This window comes from Gorilla gorilla, chromosome 15 (genome assembly GCF_029281585.2).
Source record: "Gorilla gorilla gorilla isolate KB3781 chromosome 15, NHGRI_mGorGor1-v2.1_pri, whole genome shotgun sequence".
Classification (NCBI taxonomy): domain Eukaryota; kingdom Metazoa; phylum Chordata; class Mammalia; order Primates; family Hominidae; genus Gorilla; species Gorilla gorilla.
In genome coordinates this window covers 108,537,269-108,561,720 of record NC_073239.2, presented here as the reverse complement: position 1 = coordinate 108,561,720, position 24,452 = coordinate 108,537,269, and the positions used below count along the sequence as shown (strand labels likewise).

The following is a 24,452-nucleotide window of genomic DNA, read 5'->3' as shown; positions in this document are numbered from 1 at the left end:
TTCTCCTTAAATACTCAATCACTCATCCATTCAACAAATATTTATTGAGCATCTTCTGTGTAATAAGCACATCTTTAGGTACTGGGGAAACTGGCTACATTATCCTTCTCTTGTAGAATCACAATAAAGATTTTAGGTTTTTAAGGCTTTTAGTATTTCCATAGTAAAAAAAAAAAAAAAATCAGCTTTCTTTACTTAGCTCTACATGATTTTTTACTGCCAAAAATTTTATACAATAGTTTCACAGTAAACATTAAAGCATAGGTGCATGGTCTATTTATGATAAACTTTCTATAAAATAATTTGAATTATGACTGAAATTTGGCAACTGTGTTCTCTGGTTAAGAGATAGTTTAAAAACTCAAACAGTGTATTTGTTAGCTATGTACATCAGTTTGTTGGGCAAACATCGGATGTTTGATTTAATACCAAGTCTCTTCTGTTTAATCTCCAGTTGTTCAGGCCTTGTTTGAAGATACAGATATAGAGAAGACTGTAGTGCTTCCCGGGTACAGCAGCTTCCTCATCACAAGCATTTTAGATAATAAGAATGCATTAGCCATTGCTACCATGCCTGAAAGTGCACCCAACAATATGACCTTTCTAAAGAGCACATGGTTCTTATACAACTTTGGGCAAAGGAATGGACGAACATGGAAAATATATTCAAAACCATGTAATTATTGGTTTCAACATGATGATTCACCATCCCTCAACATCGTGAAATACATTGATCTGGGAAACTCTTATGTTTTAAAAGCTAAGGTCATACGGAATGCAAAAGGTAAGTTTGTTTTGATTGGAAAATATAAAAAGGAAATGTTATTTCTTTTCTTGAATGTGAAATATACTCTTTGATACTGACTGACTTTATCCTTGGTTCCCATACTTGCTGGCATTCTACTACTAACAGTATTAGTGCCTAATTATTGAGTACTTACTATGTACTGGGCTCTATATTAAACTATTATTTTATTTATTTATTTATTTATTTATTTATGAGACAGACTCCCCCTCCATCGCCCAGGCTGGAGTACAGTGGCACAATCTTGGATCACTGCAGCCTCCGCCTCCTGGGTTCAAGTGATTCTCCTGCCTCAGCCTCCCAAGTAGCTGGGATTACAAGTGTACACCACTGCCGGCTAGTTTTTTGTATTTTTAGTAGAGACGGGGTTTTGCCATGTTGGCCAGGCTGCTCTCAAACTCCAGACCTCAAGTGATTCACCTGCCTCAGCCTCCCAAAATGCTGGGATTACAGGCGTGAGCCACCTCACTCGGCCATATTTCTATACATTATTTTATTTAATGTTTATAACAATGCTAAAAATATAGATTATAATCCTCATTTTACAAATGAGGAAAATGAGATTGCTACCAGCCCAAGTTGACACAGAATTTTAGTGTAGATTTCTGTTGCCCTCTGAAAGGAAAACTTTTTAATTACTTTGGTATTGTTATATTTATTTCAGCTACAGTTGACCCTTGAACAACACCAGTTTGAACTCTGCAGGTCCTCTTATGTGCAGATATTGTTCAGCCAAACATGGACAGAAAACACAGTTTTTGCGGGATGTGAAACCCACATATACACAGGCACTGACTTTTCCTATATGTGAGTTCCACAGGCCCAATTTAGGGACTTGAGTATATGTGGATTTTGGTATATACAGGGTTCCTTGAACCAACCCTTTGTATATACCACAGAATGACTGTATTTATTTTAAGCCAAAAAAAAAGACCTTGAAATAGAATTCTATACTTTCCCCCATTTTTCCAGCTATTTATTTATTACAAAAGTAATACAAAAATTGTTAAAGATGCTAGCGAAATAGCACAATGGAAAAAATAAAACAAAAAATTTTAGTAAATAACTGAGATAGGAAGAGAGGAAGGAAAGATGGAAGGGAGGGAGTAGGGGAAAAAGGGCAAGAAAAAGAAGAAAATTGTGCCACCAGAAATGAAAAGGGAACTTAAAACCAAAGAAATTAGCTAATGTATGACTCCCTGAAGGATGTGAGGCCCAGATACTGATCATAAGGCAGTGAGACGGCTTTTAATGACCAATTGTTGACAGAAAGTTTGAGTTTGGGCCTTACTACTTTGTGGAAGGAAGTTGGAATGGAGACCATTAAAGAAAGCTGGGACCATCAAATCATGAAGAGAGAATTAGGAAAACTCTGTCCACCAGAGTTTTCCTAAAGCAGCAGCATGGGCTTAGAATGGGGAGAAGGAATTTCCCATAAAAAATCAAAACTTCAAGACTGTGTCATATTCAGAGACTGAATTCTGCATTCACATGCAGAATTCCAAGCTGAGAAATAATAACACCTGGGCCCCAACACAAGACAGCACAAAACTCTCTGTAGGGGTCAGGCATGGTGGCTCATGCCTCTAATCCCAGCACTTTGGGAGGCCGAGGCAGGAGGATAGCTTGAGCCCAGGAGTCTGAGACCAGCCTGGGCAATATAGCAAGAGCCTGTCTCTATTAAAACACACACACACACACACACACACACACACACACACACACACACACACACACAATTTTATTACATTAAAAATATATTTTAAATTTACTCTCTGTAAGAATACTTTTATGACCCAGGTAATATGGACTTCCAGGGAAAAATCAGTCTCCATTGATCACAAATTGAGGAAAAGAACTTTAAAACTTTGTAAGGAAATGACCCACCATAACAGAGAGTCAACAGGCATAGGAAAATTTTAGACTCCAGGAACTTGAGATAACAGAAAAATTAGAAAGACACTATCAAATAAGTATGCATAAAACTCTCAGAGTAAAAGAAGATATAGGAACCATAATGAAAGGACAAAATGCTATTTTTTTAAAAAAAAAAAGGCTTATTTGAAAAAATAGAATCAAGTAATTTATATAAGTGAAAATTAGAAGTTTTAAAAAAAATTGAGAACATCTATTTCCCTCAATATCGTGGATTAAATGTCCTGAAAACCTTCCTTCTATCTGAAACCCTTGGAAATCCTTTCTTGTTGATTGTATGACTAATTGTCCCTATTTCCTTCAAGTAATTTTAGAAGTTTTAATTTTATGGTTTTAACTTTCTATTTGAATTTTCGGTTACCTCTATTTTATTTTGGTATATTATGTATGGTTAGCTAGTTGTTCCAATATTATTTATTCACTAATGCATCCTTTCTCTGCTGATTTCAAAATATAACTTTATCTTAGTATACAATTTACCTATTATTCTGACCATTTCTGAATTTTTAAGATCTGTTCCATTGTAATCTCTCTATATTCTGTCACCAACACCACAATGTTCTAATTATTTTCCCTTTAAAATATACTGAATTGCTTATTAAAGGGCTCAATAAGTTATATGTGTTCAGTTTGATGGACGCAAATAATAATCAACAAATCAACTGAGTTGCCTGTTTCTGCGGAAAAATCTAGTCCAATCTACTGAAGGTGTGGTCCCTGAACCTGTGTTAGCATCACCAGGACACTTGTTAGAAATGCAGAATCTCAGGCCTCACTCCAGACCTGCTCAATCTGTATTTCAACAAAATCTCCGGGTAAAGGCTAGGAAGCACTGGCCAGGTCACTTTGGTTTAAGGGAAACAGCTGCAGGTGTTTATAAACTCTGGTTTATTGATTGGTAAAGATGCCAGTTAGACTACATAGTATTTCAAATCTGTTTTTCCACTGAAGTGCTCAGTATGGCAAAGTTGCAAACAGGTGGCCTGCAGGCAGAAATTGGTCTGGTAAAATATTTTGTTTGAAATGCATAAGAGTTTTCTCTTGGCAACAATTAACTGGCAGCCCTTTCAACTGGGCATGTACCCTTCAGTTTTTCTACTCAGCCAACCAACTCAGTGTAGCCAGTATTATCGGAGACCTTGATTAGCATTTGAGAAGCAGGCTGAGGAATGAGGGAAACATTTCTCTGAGAAAATATTTGTAAAGTTAAATTTTTCTGAGAACTGTCAGAGGCGTTTGAACCAGAGCAACTTCATCTTGAATAGGAGCTGGGTAAAATGAGGCTGAGACCTACTGGGTTGCATTCCCAGATGGTTAAGGCATTCTAAGCCACAGGATGAGATACGAGGTTAGCACAAGATACAGGTGATAGAGACCTTGCTGATAAAACTGGTTGCAGTAAAGAAGCTGGGCAAAACCCACCAAAACCAAGATAGCAATCAGAGTGACCTCTGGTTGTCCTCAGTGCTACACTCCCACCAGCACCATGACAGTTTACAAATGCCATGGCAACATCAGGAAGTTACCCTATATGGTCTAAAAAGGGGAGGCGTGAATAATCCACCCCTTATTTAGCATATTATCATGAAATAACCATAAAAATGGGCAACCACCAGCTCTATCTATGGAGTAGCCATTCTTTTATTCCTCTACTTTCTTAATAAACTTGCTTTCACTTTACTCTGTGGACTCACCCTGAATTCTTTCTTGTGCGAGATTCAAGAACTCTCTCTTGGGGTCTGGATTAGGACCCATTTCCTGTAACAGAACTATTAAAGTTGACTCTATACAAATTGCTAACTGTATGTGCAGTCATTGTACAACCTTCAGAATAGATTCAGTTGATGTTCTAAAATCTGATTAGCCAATCATTATTCAATTGAGTTTACAGTTTTCATTATCTAATATTAACTGTTAACCTTGTTTCCATAGGTTTTCGAATGCTTGAAATACCACTACTGACTGTGTTTGTTGGAAACCCTAATTTGTTGGAAGTTACAGCTGAAGTCACTTTTGATGATACTGACAGTTATGTAATAACAATTTCTGCAGCTAGCAAAGTTTTACATCAGGTAGGATTTTCTTCATTTACAAAACATTTCTTACTGATGAAAAAATTTTCTAAAACAACTATTATTAATATTTAATGAGCATCATTTTAAACATCTCTGTTTATAAATACACACATAAGAGTATAGGGTTACAAGGATAAATACATTGAAGAAAGTGTTGTAATAATTTTATAAAAATAGATTTATGTCCTACATAATATTTTTAGTAATTACTTATATATTTATCAAACTTAACAAAAGAAAAATTGAGATGCAACTAAAGGTAACTGCACATTTCAGAATCATATTTTTTTACCACAAAAATATTAAGTTGAGCTGTGTGAAATTACCCTTTTGCAGACCAAAACACAGTGAAATCTTGGCAATTTAATATGTTCAATTTATAATTTTTGCAAATATCACATTAAAAATTAAAGAAAAAGGTAACAAGAAACAGTAGCAATTGAGGCCATTTCTTTTTTTGTTGTTGTTTAACTTGGACTCCTTTTTATTGCTTTGTATGTGTATACGGTTAATTACATTTCTTCCTTCAACTGCTTAAACATAGGGAATATGGGCTGGGTGTGGTGGCTCACGCCTGTAATCCCAGTACTTTGGGAGGCCAAGGCGGGTGGATCACCTGAGGTCGGCAGTTCAAGACCAGCCTGACAAACATGGAGAAACCCCGTCTCTACTAAAAATACAAAAAAATTAGCCAGGCATGGTGGCCCTTGCCTGTAATCCCAGCTACTCGAGAGGCTGAGGCAGGAGAATCGCTTGAACCTGGGAGGCAGAGGTTGCAGTGAACCGAGATCGTGCCATTGCACTCCAGCCTGGGCAACAAGAGTGAAACTCTGTCTCAAAAAAAAAAAAGGGGGGGAATACTTTAAATAATAAGAAATTCATTAGTTGAAATAAAGGCTTATTATTTATACCATGTTCTTAATATGTACTTAGTATGATAGACTTATTGAAATTGTGATAGAATAAAGATGAGCTACTAAATGAAAACTAAATGGTGAAAAATAAAACACATGTAGCTTACTAAACTCCTAGCATCTAAGAGGAAGAAATATCTCAATTCTTCAGGAAAAACAAACATTTTTCAAATTATAAATTTACAAGTCATTTTTTTTTTTTAGCAGTGGACAATTACCAGGGCATGAACCCTTCGTTAGCATTACTTTATTCAGTAAATGAGAACCACGAAAAATCACTGGAAAGGACTAGAGACAGATACGGAATAAATGTGCTCTTCAGCATTTTTCCTTTTTTTTATTGTAAATCAACAGTGTATAATTGTATAAATTTATGAGGTACAAAGTGATGAAAGATGAAAGATAAGTTTTGGTGAGAATGTGGAGAAAAGGGAACACTTGTACACGGTTGCTGGGAATGTAAATTAGTAGAGTCATTATGGAAAATGGTATACAGCCAGGCGCGGTGGCTCACGCCTGCAATCCCAGCACTTTGGGAGGCCAAGGTGGGCGGATCACCTGAGGTTGGGAGATCAAGACCATCCTGGCTAACACAGTGAAACCCCATCTCTACTAAAAATACAAAAGATTAGCCAGGCATGGTGGCATGCACCTGTAATCCCAGCTACTCGGGAGGCTGAGGCAGGAGAATTGCTTGACCATGGGAGGCGGAGGTTGCAGTGAGCCGAGATCACGCCACTTGCACTCCAGCCTGGGCAACAGAGAGAGAGATTCCATCTCAAAAAAAAAAAAAAAAAAGGAAAATGGTATGTATGATCCTCAAAAAACTAAAAATAGAATTATGGTATGATCTAGCAATTTCACATCTAGGTATTTACCCAAAATATTTCAAATCCATTTGTCAAAAAGATGTCTGTGTACCAGTGTTTACTGCAGCACTATTCAGGATAGCCAAGTTACTGGGTCAACCTAAAAGTTCATTAAGAGATGAACGGATAAAGAAATATGGTACAGGAATATATACACAATGTAATACTACTCAGCCTTTTAAAAGAAGGAAAGTCTGTGATTTGCAACAAAATGATGGAATTGGAACATTATGCTAAGTGAAATAAGCCAGGCACACGGAAAGATAAATACCACACATCCTCACTTGTATGTGAAATCTAAAAAATTGAACTCATAAAAGCAGAGAACAAAATGGTGGTTACAGAGGTGGAGGTAAGAAGGATGGTCAAGGGGTACAACAGTGGTCTCCAACCTTTTTGGCACCAGGAACCAGTTTCATGGAGGACAGTTTTTCCATGGACTGGGATGCGGGGGCATGGTTTCAGGATGAAACTGTTCCACTTCAGATCATCAGGCATTAGATTCTCATAAGGAATGTGCAACCTGGATCCCTCGCATGTGCAGTTCACAATAGGGGTCGAGCTCCTATGAGAATCTAATGCTGCCGCTGATGTGACAGGAGGTGGAGCTCAGGCAGTAATACATGCTTGTCTGCCACTCACCTCCTGCTGTCCTGCTGTAAGGCCAGGTTCCTAACAGTCCACAGACTGGTACTGGTCCTCAGCCTGGGGGTTGGGGACCCCTGGGGTACAAGATCTCAGACAGGAAGAATATGGGTTTTTGTTAGTTCTATTGCACAGTATGGTGAATATAGTTAATAATATAGTATTGTACGTTTCAGAATTGCTAAGAGAGTAAATTCTAAATGTTCTCACCACAAAATGATTAAGTATTCAAGGTGATGGCTATGTTAACTAGATTGATTTAATTATTCCACATTATATTCATAATTATAGCAAATTTATAATGTAAGTTATGAAAGAGAAGGAAAAAATATGCTTAATTCTATCTATCTTTTGTTTTGTTTTGGTTATTTTTGAGACAGGGTCTCTCTCTGATGCCCAGGCTGAAGTGCAGTGGTGTGATCACAGCTCACTGCAGCCTTGACCTCCTGTGCTCAAGCAGTCCTCCCACCTCAGTCTCCCTAGTAGCTGGGACTACAGGCCCACCACGCCTGGCTAATTTTTGTGTTTTTAGTAAAGATGGAGTTTTACCATGTTGCCCAGGCTGGTCTCAAGGTACTGGGCTCCTGGGCTCAAGCAGTCCTCCCACCTCAGTCTCCCTGGTAGCTGGGACTACAGGCCCACCATTCCTGGCTAATTTTTGTGTTTTTAGTAGAGATGGGGTTTTACCATGTTGCCCAGGCTGGTCTCAAAGCCCTGGGCTCAAGCGATCCACCCATCTAGGCCTCCCAAAGTGCTAGGATTACAAGCCTGAGTCACTGCACCTAACCATATCTTTTAAGGATGACTAAGCACTTTTAACATTTTGGGTATTTAAAAAGGCAGTGTAGAGGTTCAGAACAGAGGATAAAAGTGTGAGCCCTAGAGAAGACTACCTGGATTGGCTCTCACTTCTGGTATTGTGTGACCTTGGGAAAGTTACTTTATTGTGGCTAAGATCCCTCATCTGTAAAATGGAGGTGACAATATACCTACTTCATATGGTTGTTTTGAGAATTAAATGTGATAGTGTTACCAGGAGGGGTGCGGGGCCCTCAGTTCTTGTCTTCTTGGAGGAAAAAATTCAGCCAAGAGACGTGTGGCAAGGGAGTTTATTTAAAGCAACAATACGCTCAGAGCTGGCTGCTCAAGAGAATGATGCAGCTCCAACTAGCGTTGGTGAAACCTTCTTCATGAGAATCTTACATGATTATTGATGAAGGACCATGAGGGGGTGTTACTTGCAAGCATGTTTCAAGTGGTCCCTTGGGTGCATGGGCTGTGGTTGCACATGCTAGTACACACATCACATTTCTCATTAGCATTTAAATTCTCCACCCAGGATGTGCTTTTTAGTATTATAATGGGCAAAAGGCTACTCTAGGGCGAGATTTTGGAGGAGTGTGGTGCTTGTCATCAGATAGAGTCCCTACCACAGTTATCTCCAGCTAGGGCCTGATAAGCCTGATAAGCCCAGTCCATGAGGCCAGAAGTTGCCATCGTAGCCATTGTTTTTTTTTCTTTGCTGTCGGTTGGCAGTGCTGACAATCAGTGGGCAGCGCCTGCAATCAGTGGGCAGCATCTCCAAGGATTCCTTTCCCAGAGGCTCTTCTTCCTGCTCACTTCTGCCTACTCTAACAATACTACAAATAGCATATCTAAAACAATACCTGGCACCCAGAAAATGCTCAATAACTATTAACTTACAATATTTTCTTTTTTTCCCTAAAATTAGGACACATGGTATATACACTTTTAGACGTGCTCATTCCGTTTAACTGTATGTTCTAATCCTTTCAAGTCAATGTTTTTCTTACATATTCTAAAATTTTTTTATCATGAAAACTTTAAGATATAGACAAAAGTAGAACTTCCATACATCCATTACCTAAATTAAACAATAGTCAAAAGTGCTACTTTTGTTTTATCATCCCTATTTAATTTGTTTTGTTTGTATTCTGAGGTATTTTAAAACAAACATCAGGCATGTGATTTCATGCCTACATACTTCAATATGCATCTGTAAAAAAATGTATATTATCTCCCACATAATGACAACAGCCGTTATCATCCCTAAAATTTTTTAAAATACTTTTTAATATTGTATAAAATGTAGTTCATAATCAAATTTCCCTAATTTTCTAAAAAAAAATTATAGTGTCAGTTTGTTTGAACTGAGATAAAACAAGATTCACACAGTATATGGTTGTTTATCTTTTAAGTCTTTTATCTGAAGGCAGCTACTACTCCATTTTCTTCCCCTGCCATTGAATTGTAGAAATTGGGTCAGTTGTACTATAGAATTTCCAACATTCCAGATTTTTCTGTTTGCTTCCTTGTATCTTAACTTTTGCCATTAGACCTCTGTATTTCCTTTAATAGTGGAACTCTGCTTAAATTCAGTGTCAATGTGTTTGACAAAAGTAATAAAAATACATTATTCTTAATGGCTACAGAGTATGGGGACAGGACAAAATGACCACTACCAGAACCTACTATATCACTACGGTTATTAGTATTTCTACATTTTTAAAGTTCCAAAAATACTTCAGAATTGTAAATAGAATTTATTGAATTGTACTGCTGTTTAATGTTGTTCAAAGATCAAGTACATTTACTGTGCATATATTTTTAAAATCTAGCAAAAATCTAGATAAAAATCTATCTCTATGAAATACAGTGATTACTAAGTGAATTTTATTTTCAAAATGTACACCAATCAGGCTAAGTATGGTGGCTCATACCTCTGTTCCCAACACTTTGGGAGGCCAAAGCAGATGGATCACTTGAAGCCAGGAGTTCGAGACCAGCCTAGGCAACACAGCGAGACCCCGTCTCTATAAAATTTTAAAAAAATTTTTTTAGTTATTTGCACAGCATGGTGAATATAGTTAATAATAGAGTATTGTACATTTCAAAATTTCTAAGAGTAAATTTCAGATTTCAAAAGCTAGGTGTGGTGGCACACATCTGTAGTCCTAGCTACTCAGGAAGCTGAGGTGAGAGGATCGCTTGAGCCCAGGAGTTCAAGCCTGAAGTAAGCTATAATAGTGCCACTGTACTCCAGCCTGGGTGACAGAGCACAGTCTCATCTCTTAAAAAAAGAAAGAAAGAAAGAGTAAACAGTAAACAATCAAAGTTATTTTATTTATATCATCAAACCAAATATTCAGGTGCTCATCAGTGAATGGGGAAGCCTCAACGATATGAGTTGGATGTAACAGTGGTATTTATTTAATGTCTTTTAAAAATATTTTAAAATAAAGTTTGTTGTGTATATTTAAGGAATACAATGTGTTGTTGTAAGACACATATATGTAGTAAAATGATTACCATTGTGGAATAAATACCTCACATAGGCATCCACTTTCCCCTAATGTGGTAAAAGCATCTATAATCTGCTAATGCAGCAAAAATACTTAAGTACTGAATATAATACAGTATTATTAACTATAGTCCTCATGTTTCTTTTTTTGTTTCTGTTTTTGGTTTTGGTTTTTTGTTTGTTTGTTTTTGAGACGGCTAGCTCTGTCACCCAGTCTGGAGTGCAGTGGTGTTATCTTGGCTCACTGCAACCTTCACCTCCTGGGCTCAAGCAATTCTCCTGCCTCAGCCTCCCAAGCAGCTGGGACTACAGGCATATGCCACCACGTCTGGCTGATTTTTGTACTTTTAGTAGAGGTGGGGTTTCACCATGTTGGCCAGGCTGGTCTTGAACTCCTGACCTCAGGTGATCCACCCACCTCAGCCTCCCAAAGTGCTGGGATTACAGGCGTGAGCCACCGTGCCCAGCCAGCCCTCAGGTTCTTGATCCTAGCTTATTTCCAAATGCTTCCCCAAACCAATTAGATTGGAATATATTTCTTCCTGGAAAAGAATATGTTTTCTATTATGATTTATTCTCAAACAGATCTTTATGGTCAAATATTTTTCTACTTCTGTCATGTCTTTTTCTATTTCTTTTCTTTTTCTATATTTTTTAGTTTTCTATATTCTTCACTATATTAGTTTGCTATGGCTGCCACAACAAAATACCACTGACTTGGTGGCTTGGTGACTCAAACAATGGAAATTTATTTTCTTACAGTTTTAGTGGCTACAAGTTCAAGAGCAAGATATCAGCAGGGTTGGTTTCCTCTGCAGCCCCTCTACTTGGCTTGTATATGGCCATCTTCTTGCTGTGTCCTCATATGGTTGCCCCTAAGTTTCTGTGTAGTCTATATCCTAATCTGTTCTTATAAGATGACACCAGTGACATTGGATTGGGGCCCACCCAAATGACCTCATTTTACCTTAATTACCTCCTTAAAGGCCGTATCTCCAAATACAGCCACATTTTGAGATACTGGAGGTTGGGGTTTCAACATGTGATTTTTGGTTGGACACAGTTCAGTCCATAACAGTTACTTTAAATAACTTTCATTTATTTGGTTATTTCCAGGGTTCAACTTCACTGGCATTTATTATGTGGTCAGCCTCTACTGAGTGCTTTGTTACGACAATGGTGCCAACACTGAAAAGCAGCTGTAGTTATCTCAGATCTATGCATCACATTCCTAGCAAATTTATCCCATTTGAAGACTGGATTAGTGGAGTTCATAAAGACAGTCAGGGTTTTAACCTCATCAAAACTTTGCCGGTAAAAAAAAAATCTAAGTATATTGGTTTAAGAAGCAATGCTATGTGACTTTTGTGTGATTGCCTACCCATTCAGTTTCAGCATTTCTTTTGTGAGTGGCTCAAAACACTTCACAGTTATTTTTTAATCCTCATGTCGTTTTGAGGATGTGATGATTTCTAAGCTGTAAAAGCTTTCTGAAATAATTATTTTTCCTGGTAACTTAGTGTCATTATTATTATCATTTTACACTTTATATTTTGGTGTGATCTTTGGCTTTTGTGATATATTCAACTATATTCCCTTACATTGACTTGTCCTAAGCTGATACAATTAGCCTTTGAACAATAGGTTTGAACTGCATAGGTCCACTTACATGCGGATTTTTTTCAAGAAATATATTGGACTTCTTTTGGAATTTTGTGACAATTGAAAAAATTCACAGACAAACCTCACAGCTTAGAAATGCAGAAAAAATCAGCCAGGCATGGTGGCTCACGCCTGTAATCCCAGCACTTTGGGAGGCCAAGGTGGGCAGATCACTTGAGGTCAGGGTATCGAGACCAACCTGACCAACATGGAGAAACCCCATCTCTACAAAAAATACAAAAATTAGCCCGGCACGGTGGCACGAGCCTGTAATCCCAGCTACTCGGGAGGCTGAGCCTGGGAGGCAGGGGTTGCAGTGAGCGGAGATGGTGCCACTGCACTCCAGCCTGAGCAACAGAGCACAGAGCATGACTCTGTCTCAAAAATAAATAAATAAATTTTAAAAAGAAATATCTAAAAAATTAATAAAAAGTTGGATATGTCATGAATGCATAAAATATATATAGATACTAGTCTATTTTATCATTTGCTATCATAAACTATACACAAATCCGTTATAAAAAGTTAAAATTTATCAAAACTTACACACACAAACACAGATAGTACATGGAGCCAGAGAAATGTAAGCAAATGTAAAGATACAGTATTAAATCATAACTGCATAAAATCAGCTGTAGTACACACTGTACTACTGTAATAATTTTGTAGCCACCTTCTGGTGCTACTTGGGTGAACTCAAATGTTGCCAGTATTCCTTTAAAATGCCCTGAGAGGCTATTCATCTGCATGTGAGCAGTTCACCTAGCCAGTAAATTGCAAATCACAATAAAAAGTGACCTCTCGTGGCTCTAATGTACTTTTCATAGTGTAATACTGTAAACCTTAAATAACACCATGGGTTCCATATGAAGTGGTGCTGGAAGTACTCCCAAGAGGCAGAGAAAGGTCATGACATTACAAAAAAAAAAAAGGTGAATTTCTTGAAGCACACTGTAGATTGAGGTTCTTCAGCTGCAGTTTCCCTGGATTTCAGACAGACGATTCACCTTGTAAACAGATGATGTAAAGTTACAGTATCCATAAATACAGAATAGTACTATAAATCCATTTTCATTTTTTCTCTAGCTCACTTTATTGTAAGAATACAGCATATAATACATATTACATACAAAATATATATTAATCAACTTTATATTACCAGTAAGGCTTCCAGTCAACAGTAGGCTATTAATGGTTAAGTTTTGGGGTAGTCAAAAGTTATATGTGAATTTTTGACTGTGCAGGAGGTCTGCACCCCTAACCCCTGTGTTGTTCAAGGGTCAACTATATATCTATCCATTTCAATGTAATAATTTTAACTTTTGCCTTGTCAGAATTTGTGACTCTTTTTAAATATAAAATGTTGCTGTTTGTCAACTAACTTATTACTTATAATTTTCTTTGTGACAAAAAGCAAATAACCAAACTTGAAGAATTATTTACTAACTATGATACATCACTAAGACTCTTTGATAAAGTGTTTAAACTTTATTGCATTGACTTTATGGCAGTTTTTTCACTTATTTACAAGTTATATTACCATTGGTTAAAATTGTTGAAATTCCAGAAACTGAGGGGTAGAAAAGTTGGGAGAGATAAATTTACTTTAATACCTGTAGCTAAAAATTGAATTTTTGCCTTGATTGGTTTTCTAGAAAGTCAAGATCTATAAATTAAAGACTTCGTAATAATGAATTGTACATTTTCTTTGTTTAATCACTTGCAGATAAACTACAGGCCTCCATCTAATATGGGAATTGCTATTCCACTCACAGATAATTTTTATCATGCAGATCCTAGCAAACCCATACCAAGAAACATGTTTCACATGTCAAAGGTAAATAACTTTTTTACAAATAATCTAGCACTTATTTGAATTCAGGAAATCATTCAGTAAAATTATATATATAGCTGTAAGTGTTAAATGAGAAGGTGAAGCTGTTATTATCATGATTACTACTCTGTTCCTCCTCCTTCTACTTTAGCCCCTCCTCTTACAGCTATTCCTGAATACAGTTTTGGAGCCAAGAAGTCCAAATGGACTCTTTCCCCCTTGACTCTCCCTGGTTCCCATTTGGATTTCATTGATGGGGTGAGAGCATCTTTTCTCGAATGAAAGGAGCCCCCAGCTCTTCAGCTCTGTGAATGGAATGATGTCCAAGAGGGAAGAAAACTGCCTGCTCCAATGCAGGCACATTTAAACTCCTGCTAAGATTCTGCCTAGAAAATAACCAACTCCCAGCAGCACCCTGCCTCTCTAAAGGTGGAGGGAGGGAGGGAGGGAGACAAGGGAGGAACCGTTAGGTTCAGAGGAAAAGTGCAGCGTGGGGCACCTTCTCAAGGAGACCACATGGACGCCTGTGGAATCTCTCCAGAAAAATGCACCCACCTGCCCATACACATGCACAGACAGTCATATTCATTCATACACATGTGCACGTACACGAATACATAAAATTGGTGTTTCTTTAGCTCAAAACTCTCCACTGTCTTCCGATCTCATTCAGAGTGAAAACCAAATTCTTGCAATGGTTTATAAAGTCCTCCTTGGACTTTGGCCTTGACATTACGTCTGACCTGATTTTCCCAGCTTGATCTGCTCTAGCCATGCTGGCCTCTTTGCTGTTTCTCCAATATGCTGGGCATATTTCCACCCCATGGCCTTCACAGTTGCAGAAAATCCCTCTGTGTGGAATGCTTTTCTGCCTGATACCACATGGCTGACTCTTCAGATGCTTTTCCTCAAGTCACCATCATAGTAAGCCCTTCTCTGACCACTCTATTTAGAATCATAACCCCCATCTCCACTGTCTCCCCTCCTTCCCTGCCTTATTTTTCTCCATATCGCTTACTACGGTTTTACCTATTTTACTCACTTATTTTATTTCTCGTCTTTCTGACCCCATGAGAAGGTAAGCTCATAAGGTAGAGGTTTTTATCTATTTCTTCTCTACTATATCCCCAGTGCCCAGAACAGTGACAGACTTAGAGAATGCTTTAAAATTGTGAAACATATTAATACACATTCACCCCCTCCCCCCCACCCGCCCACACACACACAATTAGGAAGTGAACAGACTTCTTGTGAAATCTTGGGTTTCAGGTTAAGAAGCTCTGCTCCAGGCAATGATTAACTATGATACTGAGTTCTTCTCCACGTCCAGTTTCTCCCAAAGACAAACCTTGATGTGTCACTAGAACCACCTCCTCTACTGAAATATGACTTTACTATGTTTACATGGAAATCCTTGATTTCCCAGGTTTTTTCACCAGGATTTTCTTGTGAGTTAAACAGGGAATGTATGTACACCTAATGATTACTACCCCATCTTTTATGCATCCAACAAGTGTTAATTTCAGCATTTCCAGTGTTATCAGGCACTATCCAGACATTTTCTGAAGATACAGCAATGCACAAGATAAGCATGGTAGCTTCATGGACTCTAACAGGTGAGAATTTGTATATCTTAAGCAAAAAGACATACAAATTAAATAGCGTCATCGAGTGCAGGGCTTCTGAACAGTACGGCCCTGCATATCCTGAACCAGAATTATTCGAAAATATTTTTTGTTTTGTTTAGTTTTGAGACGGACTCTTGCTCTGTCACGCAGGCTGGAGTGCAGTGGCGTGATCTCAGCTCACTGCAACCTCCGCCTCGGGTTCAAGTGATTCTCCTGCCTCAGGCCCCTGAGTAGCTGGGATTACAGGCGTGCGCCACCACGCACAGCCAATGTTTGCATTTTTAGTAGAGACGGGGTTTTGCCATGTTGACCAGGCTGGTCTCAAACTCCTGACCTCATGTGATCCATTCACCTCGGCTTCTCAAAGTGCTGAGATTATAGGCATGAGCCACTGCACCCACCCCAAAAATATTTCTACGATGCATCTTTCTGAATCTCATAGCTACTGCATCAGAAACTATGAGGTACCATCCTGAAATCTGCATTTTATTTGTTTGTTTGTTTGTTTGAGACAGAGTCTTGCTCTGTCACCCAGGCTGGAGTACAGTGGCGCGATCTTGGTCACTGCAACCTCCACATCCTGGGTTCAAGCGATTCTCCTGCCTCAGCCTCCCAAGCAGCTGGGATTACAGGCACCCACCACCACACCCAGCTAATTTTTGTATTTTTAGTAGAGACGGGGTTTCACCATGTTGGCCAGGCTGGTCTCGAACTCCTGACCTCAAGTGATCCGCCCTCCTCGGCCTCCCAAAGTGCTGGGATTACAGGCATGAGCCACAGCGCCCAGCTGAAATCTGCATTTTCAAGAGTTTAAGATAGGCCAGTAGTAGATCAGACACAAAACAAAGTATGAGTGAGTCAGAAAAGACATCCCAGAGGAAATGCTTCTGAGTCAAGACTGAAAGATGGATAGGGGTTAACCAAACAAAGGAGGAGAGAGTGGTAACAGAGAGGAGGGGAAAGGGAGTCAAACAGCATTCCAGGCTGAGGCAACACCAGATACAAAGAGTGGCGATGGGGAAAGGCTCAGTGTCTCTGACAAACTTAAAGACCATTCAGCCTGGAACATAATGAGCCAGCGAGAGAGTTGGGGACAGCAGGCCCTAATGCTACAGGATCTCCTCGGCCGTGGAAATGATTTCAAATTTTATCCTAAGAGAAATCAAGAGCCATCTAGGGTTTTAAGCAAGAAAGTAACATGATGGTTACTGTGGCGGCGACTCACTTCATCCCGACTTCTTGATACTTTCACTTCTGGAGGTCATATTTCTCTAAGATCTTCCAGAAAAAAGTCTTAAAGCCACCTTAACCTTTTTTCCAGCCCAGCTCTTAAATTTTTTCCTCCTCTTCCCCAATAATAACATGAGTGTGGCTCCAGCTTCTTCACAAAGCCTGCCTTGCTCCAAAGCATCCGTCTGTAAAGACTCTTCACTTACACCTGTGATTTGTGGGCCTGAAGAAAACTATCCATCCTTGCAAATGTCTTCTGCTGAGATGCCTCACATGGAGACTGTCTCTCCTCTTCCTTCCTCCGTGGATCTGCTTATTTAGGACAGCCCTGATTCTTCCACCCCTCCCAAGGCAAACAACCCACTTCTGCAGAGAAGAGTGCCAGAAAAAAGGAAGACAAGGTCCCATTCAAGAAACAGAAGACCAGAACTGTGTTCTCTTCCACACAGCTGTTTGTACTCAATGATAGATTTCAGGGACAGAAATACTTCAGCCTCCAGCAGATGCAAGAACTTTCCAACATCCTGAACCTCAGCTACAAACAGGTTAAGACGTGGTTCCAGAACCAGAGAATGAAATCTAAGAGGTGGCAGGAAAACAACTGGCCAAAGAATAGCAATGGTGTGACTCAGAAGGCCTCAGCACCTACCTACCCCAGCCTCTACTCTTCCTACCACTGGGGATGCCTGGTGAACACGACTGGGAACTTTCCAATGTGGAGCAACCAGACCTGGAACAATTCAACCTGGAGTAACCAGACCCAGAACATCCAGTCCTGGAGCAACCACTCCTGGAACACTCAGACCTGGTGCACCCAGTCCTGGAACAATCAGGCCTGGAACAGTCCCTTCTATAACTATGGAGAGGAATCTCTGCAGTCCTCCATGCAGTTCCAGCCAAATTCTCCTGCCAGTGACTTGGAGGCTGCCTTGGAAGCTGCTGGGGAAGGCCATAATGTAATACAGCAGACCACTAGGTATTTTAGTACTCCACAAGCTGTGGATTTATTCCTAAACTACTCCACGAACATGCAACCTGAAGATGTGTGAAGAAGAGTGCAATTGACATTAATCAATTTCAGTCTGGGCACTGGCTGAATCCTTCCTCTCCCCTCCTCCCATCCCTCATAGGATTTTTCTTGTTTGGAAACCACATGTTCTGGTTTCCATTATGCCTATCCAGTCAATTTGATGGAGGGTGGGGTATGGTTGGAGTCTAATCAGAGAGATTCCTTTCTTTTTTCCTGTTGGATCTTCCTGGAGAAAAGATAGGCGTGTGCCTGTAGTCCCAGCTACTCAGGAGGCTGAGGCTGGAGAATCACTGGAGCTCAGGAAGTGGAGATTGCAGTGAGCTGAGATTGCACCATTGCAGTCCAGCCTGGGTGACAGAGTGAGACTCCATAAAAGAAAGAAACAAAGAAGAGAGAGAGAGACAGACAGACAGACAGGGAGGGAGGGAGGGAGAGAGAGAGGAGAGAGAGAGACAAAAAAAAATAGATGAAGTTCTTGAGTAGACATTTCTCCAGACAAGGTGATATGGTTTGGATCTGTGTCCCCACCAAATCTCATGTCAAATTGTAATCCCCAGTGTTAGAGGTGAGGCCTCATGTATGATGGGGGCAGTCTCTCATGAATGGTTTAGCACCATCCCACTAGTGCTGTTCTTGTGATAGAGTTCTCATGAGATCTGGTGTTTAAAAGTCCGTAGCAACTCCCCCTTCTCTCTCTACCTCCTGCTCCTCCTCCCTCTCTTCCTGCCTCACTCCCTTTTGCCTTCTGCCATGATTGTAAGTTCCCTGAGGCATCCCCAGAAGCTGATGCTGCCATGCTTCCTGTGCAGCCTGTGGAACTGTGAGCCAATTAAACCTCTTTTCTGAGGGCAGTGCACGCTTCTCAGGCTCTAGAGTGGTGGGGTGCTCTGCCTGCACCCCTTCCTTGCTGGCCGGCATTTCAGCTGCAGAGTTTGCCCACACTTTGAGACTTAGGGAGCAGAATTTGCCCACTCATCTGGTATAACTAGTTCTGATGGCTGAGAATAAAGGATGAGGACGTGCTGCTTATACCTTTAATATTGAGGCTGTTGGATTTAGCAAAGGTAAAAAGTTACCTGATGTAGTGTTGAAACCACCCCCACTATTTCCTGATACAGATTATAAACCAGTGCCACTGAAGACAGGAGAAGGTGAATAATATATGCTGGCTTTGAAACAGGAGTTGAGAGAAACAATGAAAAGAATGCCCTATTTTATTGAAACACCCTCATGAAGAAAGACAAGATATCGAAAGGTATAGTAAAAGATACGTGAAGGTATACAAGGAAGAGTGGATACCAGATTGGAGAAGACTTCCAAGAGAGATGATGCCAATAAATAAATGTAAAAAAGCAGGGCCAAAACCCAAAAAGGCAAAAGACACAAGCAAAGGCACATCACTCACTAATACTGCAGATGTGTTGAAAAAAATTGAGGAATTGGAAAAGAGAGGTGATGATGAAAAATCAGATGAGAAAAGAAGAGAAAGAAGGAAGCAAAGAGAAAAGTAGAGAAGGTGATGTTGATGACAATGATGCTGCAGAACAGGAGGGATATGATGAAGAAGAGCAAGAAGAGGGAAATGACTACATTAATTCATACTTTGAAGATGGAGATGATTTGGTGCAGACAGTGATGACAACATGGATGAAGCAACCTAGTAGGCATGAAATTTTTCAAAAAATGTTTTTATGATGCAGCTTCTGAACATTTGGACAGATTTGTTTTATATTTTATTTCTGATAAGTAATAAGTATTTTTATTTTTGTTTTTTTTGTACAAATATTTGTTACCAAAATATTCAAAACCACTTTGAGTTTACATTCTAGTTACCTTACAAATTAGTCCCTGACACTCTGACATTCCTTCTAAACCCTTCTGCCATCTCTCTTATGTACTCTCGTGGATTTTTTTGTATTATTTGAATATGAATGTGCCTAAATAATTTTTGCTCTCTTAATCTATGTATACATACATTCTTGCTTAACTGCTGATCTTTTCTAAGACTATTGCTAGTCATAATGGATTTCTAGAATTTGAAAGTTGATATAATACAGCACATGGAGCACTTTAAAAACAAAGAAACTTGAAAATAATTTTATTTTTTATTTTTACATGGTATGTTCTAGACTACTGCATTATGACTACATAAACCTACCTGACCTCTTACAAGTACAGAATTGTGAGGTAGAGGTTTTGTGATGGAAAACATACACACAGGGAAAAATACCAAGCTAAGCAATATAAATTTCACAGCTCACAGCTTAGCCAGTACAAAGAAACTTTCACATGAGGTGAACATTATAAATACTTGAATTTGGGACTAACCTAATACTGTATGATATATGAATTAATCATCCCACTGTAATAACTTTGACATCTTCAAGTAGTTGGGCTTATGAAAAATTTGACTAACACATTTAATTTTATACTTTATGTAAGTGTGAAATAAGTTCTGGTCATATAAATATCACTGTAGAATGCATGTGTGTGAACTCTATGAAGTGAAGTGTGGTGGCCTTTTATGTATGCAAGCTGTACTATTGATTTATATAAAAATGCAAAATGAACTCAGGTCATTTTGAAATTAAGATTAATTTTTTTGTTGTTTAAAGCTAGCTCCCCTAATTTTATATATTTTTGGGGAAAAAGTACCTAAAAACCTCAACCTACAAATACTCTCACAAATGCCAAAGATCTTCAAGGAAATTCATATTATGTATTTCAAAAATGATTTATCAATGTGATCTACCAAAAAAATTTTATTTTTCCCCTTTAGGAAGATATTATTATCCTCTAATGTGAGAATCAGATCCCTAGATTCTATTTCTACCTGTACTATTAAACTCAACCTTGAACCTGAGCTTGGTTGTTTCTGTGCCTTAGTTTCTCCACTCGTAAACAATTTCCTACAAAAATTGTGTAAACACCAACCAAAATTTACCATATATATTCATTCTCTTGCCATAAAGATCACTTCTTAATTTACATTTGGCTCTCACCCTTTAAAAATGTGTGGTTTGGAGAGTAACTGAAAACACAATTTTAAGAAACATGTTTTTCTCACAAAATATATTGTAATCTGATTTTCCTATCTTGTATTCCTGTGGAAAATTAGAGAAAATGTGTATTGTCTTGGACCATTTTGCAACATAACTTTCTCAGGAAAAAGATCACTTTCAATGGCAATACTTTCTTTAATAATTCAAGATGGGTGTGAGGACCTATTTTATTAGTTTAGTGCTATGTTAATCATTCGTGAATTACTTCTTGTTTAAAGGAAGTATCGAAAAATTTTAAGATTCTAAATGGAATACATGAATAAAGTAAGCCTTAGAGTAGAAACCTCACATAAAGTTGTCATTTGCAGCTGACAATTAACATAGGTGTTGTATTCTCTCAACTCCTTAGTACCAGAGCCAAATACCATTTAGTTCTCAGAAATCTTATCAATATTGTTCTGTTTACCGACTTATCATAAATCTGCAGATAACCACTTGAAACAGGCAAATACACTGAAGGTAAAGGTTATTTCTTTTTTTAGCTTTGAATTTGTGATGACCATTTTAGTCTTGCAGATAGCAGGGCAGCCCCTTGGGGCAAGGATTTACTCTGGGAGGCACCAGCCATCCCCTTTAAGAGCCTTCTTTCCTCCCTTTGGAAGATCTTTTTACCATGTTAAAGTATACTATTTGTGAGAACATGCAGGATTTGCAGGTTGCTTTACCAGCATGAATCTCATTTTTCTGGCTTAAAATCTGAGACTGTGAAATTATTCCATAGGAAAGTGAATGTTATTTTGCAGAATTAGCCTCTTACATAAAAGTATGTGTTGAAGTGTCTTTAAAATTGCGATCGTGAGCAAAACTGTTTGGTTGCTATAATGCTTACTTTTCTGTATGTTTACACATTAAATTCTTACAGAACAAAAACAAACAAACCCAAACCTCTTTTCTTTATAAATTACCCAGTCTCAGGTATTTCTTTATAGCAGTATGAGAATGGACTAATACAGAAGATATATAAACAGCCAACAAGCCCGTGAAAAGATACTCAACGTCTTAGTCATTAGAGATATACAAATCAAAATCACTTGAGATATCCCTTCACAGTCATTAGAATAGCTATAATAATTGCTTTTTTAATGAAAATAATTGTTGGCGAGAATGTGGAGAATCTGGAACTCTCATGCATTGCTGGCAGGAATGCAAAATGGTGCAGCTGTTATGGATATCAGTTTGGTGCTTCTTCAAAAAGTTAAACATAGAATTACTGTATGAGCCAGCCATTTCACTCCTAGATATATCCAAAAGAATTGAAAACATATGTTCAGACAAAAACTTCATAGCAGCATTATTCATAACAGCCAGAAAGTGGAAACAATCAGATGCGCATTAACTGATGAATGGATAAACAAAATGTGCTGTATCCATTCAGTGGTGTCAAAGGAAAATATCTTGGGCCCCCAATATCACTAAGGAAAACTCAAGCTGGGAACTGCTTAGGGCAAACCTGCCTCCTTTTCTATTCAAAGTCACTCCTTTGCTCACTGAGATAGATTCATATCTGGTTTGCCTCCTTTGGAAAGGCTAATCAGAAACTCAAAAGAATGTAACCATTTATGTATCACCTTTCTGTGACCTGGAAGCTCCCTCCCCACTTGAGTCTTGGTGCCTTTGCTTCAACTTGTCCTCCCCTTCCAGACTGAACCAATGTACTTCTTACATATATTGATTGACGTCTCATGTCTCCCTAAACGTATAAAACCAAGCTTTGCCCTGACCACCTTGGGGAGATGTTGTCAGGACTTCCTGCGGCTGTGTCACGGGTGCATCCTCAACCTTGGCAAAATAAAAATAAACTTTTTTTTTTTTTTTTTTTTTTTTTTTTTTTTTTTGCTCTGTCGCCCAGGCTGAAGTGCAGTGGCACGATCTCAGCTCACTGCAAGCTCCACTTCCCAGGTTCACGCCATTCTCCTGCCTCAGCCTCCCAAGTAGCTGGGACTACAGGCGCCCGCCACCACACCCGGCTAATTTTTTGTATTTTTAGTAGAAACGGGGTTTCACCGTGTTAGCCAGGATGGTCTCAATCTCCTGACTTCGTGATCTGCCCGCCTCGGCCTCCCAAAGTGCTGGGATTACAGCATGAGCCACCGCACCTGGCCGGCAAAATAAACTTTCTAAATTAACTGAGACCTGTCTCAGATTTTCTAGGTTCACATTTTGGTAACCACGAAGGGATTCTGAGTGGAGATGCCCCTGACCTTTGACAAATCTCTTATCAGTGCCTGGTACCAGCGTGAGCTAACTTTATGGATCAAACCAATACGACAGTTTGCTGAGGTCTGAGAGCACCCCTCCAATGAATCCCTGATATCCCAAAATTTGGTCAGTCTGATCCACAGACAATAAGGAGGTTTGTTTTGGGAAAGGACTGTTATCTTTGTTTAAAGGCTAAACTATAAACCAAGTTCCTTCCAAAGTTAGTTCATCCTATGCCCAGGAATGAACAAGGACAGCTTACAGGTTAAGAGCAGTATGGAATCAGTTAGGTCAAATCTTTTTCCTTTTTTTTTTTTTTTTGAGACGGAGTCTTGCTCTGTTGCCCAGGCTGGAGTGCAGTGGTGCGATCTCGGCTCACTGCAAGCTCCACCTCCCAGGTTCACACCATTCTTCTCCCTCAGCCTCCCAAGTAGCTGGGACTACAAGCGCCCGCCACCATGCCTGGCTAATTTTTTGTATTTTTAGTAGAGATGGGGTTTCACCATGTTAGCCAGGATGGTCTCGATCTCCTGACCTTGTGATCCACCTGGCTCGGCCTCCCAAAGTGCTGGGATTACAGGTGTGAGCCACCGCGCCCGGCCAGTCAAATATTTTCTGACTGTCTCAGTTATAATGTTGCAATGGCAGTTTCATAACTTTAAATCATGACTATCACAGTTTTCATAAATAATCTAGGTAAATAATTAAAACAATTAGGTAAATGTAATGGGATAAATACTTGTAGACAAACTGGTCATAATTTAGGATATAAAGTTATATTAAATTAAATAATAGATATCTCATTGAGTATTTTCCAATAAATATATATTGTAGAAAAACATTCTTGCTAAAGAAAGAAAAATGTGTCCTTTTAAAAAAAAAGTGAACAAGTTTTGTCTAATTCAAAGCTTATTTAAAGGTTATATATAAAACAAGGTAAAAGGAGCCAGGAATAAAAAAAGATGTAAAAAAAGTTATAAAAATAAAGAGGCTTTTTTTAGGTAAAAAAGCTTAAAAAGAAATAATTTTATATAAGAAAGAATCTTCTGTGGTAAATTTAGTCCTAAAATAAAATAACTGGTTGTTTAAAAAGGAGGGAATTTCAGAACAAATAAGAAAGTCTGGCCATGTCATGAATAGTCAGTGTAAGTCACAATAAGAGGATTTATATATTTAAAAAAAAACAAAAACTTTTATATAATCAAGTTGTCATATTATTATTAAATTTTGGTTTGCTTAGGG

General features: G+C 38.7%; 1 protein-coding gene and 2 pseudogenes across 1 annotated transcript in view; all 3 read left to right on the top strand.

Moving 5' to 3' along the window:
• Nucleotides 1–24,452, top strand: part of CATSPERB (cation channel sperm associated auxiliary subunit beta) — a 152,255-nt gene that overhangs the window by 108,768 nt on the left and 19,035 nt on the right. The window contains exons 19-22 of the mRNA XM_004055597.5: nt 455–784; nt 4,673–4,812; nt 11,682–11,879; nt 13,954–14,064. Coding sequence (XP_004055645.2) covers nt 455–784; nt 4,673–4,812; nt 11,682–11,879; nt 13,954–14,064 — 779 coding nt within the window. The remainder of the gene's footprint in view (nt 1–454; nt 785–4,672; nt 4,813–11,681; nt 11,880–13,953; nt 14,065–24,452) is intronic.
• LOC101125897 (homeobox protein NANOG-like) lies at nt 17,052–17,968 on the top strand (annotated as a pseudogene).
• Nucleotides 18,944–19,610, top strand: LOC101126253 (DNA-directed RNA polymerase III subunit RPC7-like; annotated as a pseudogene).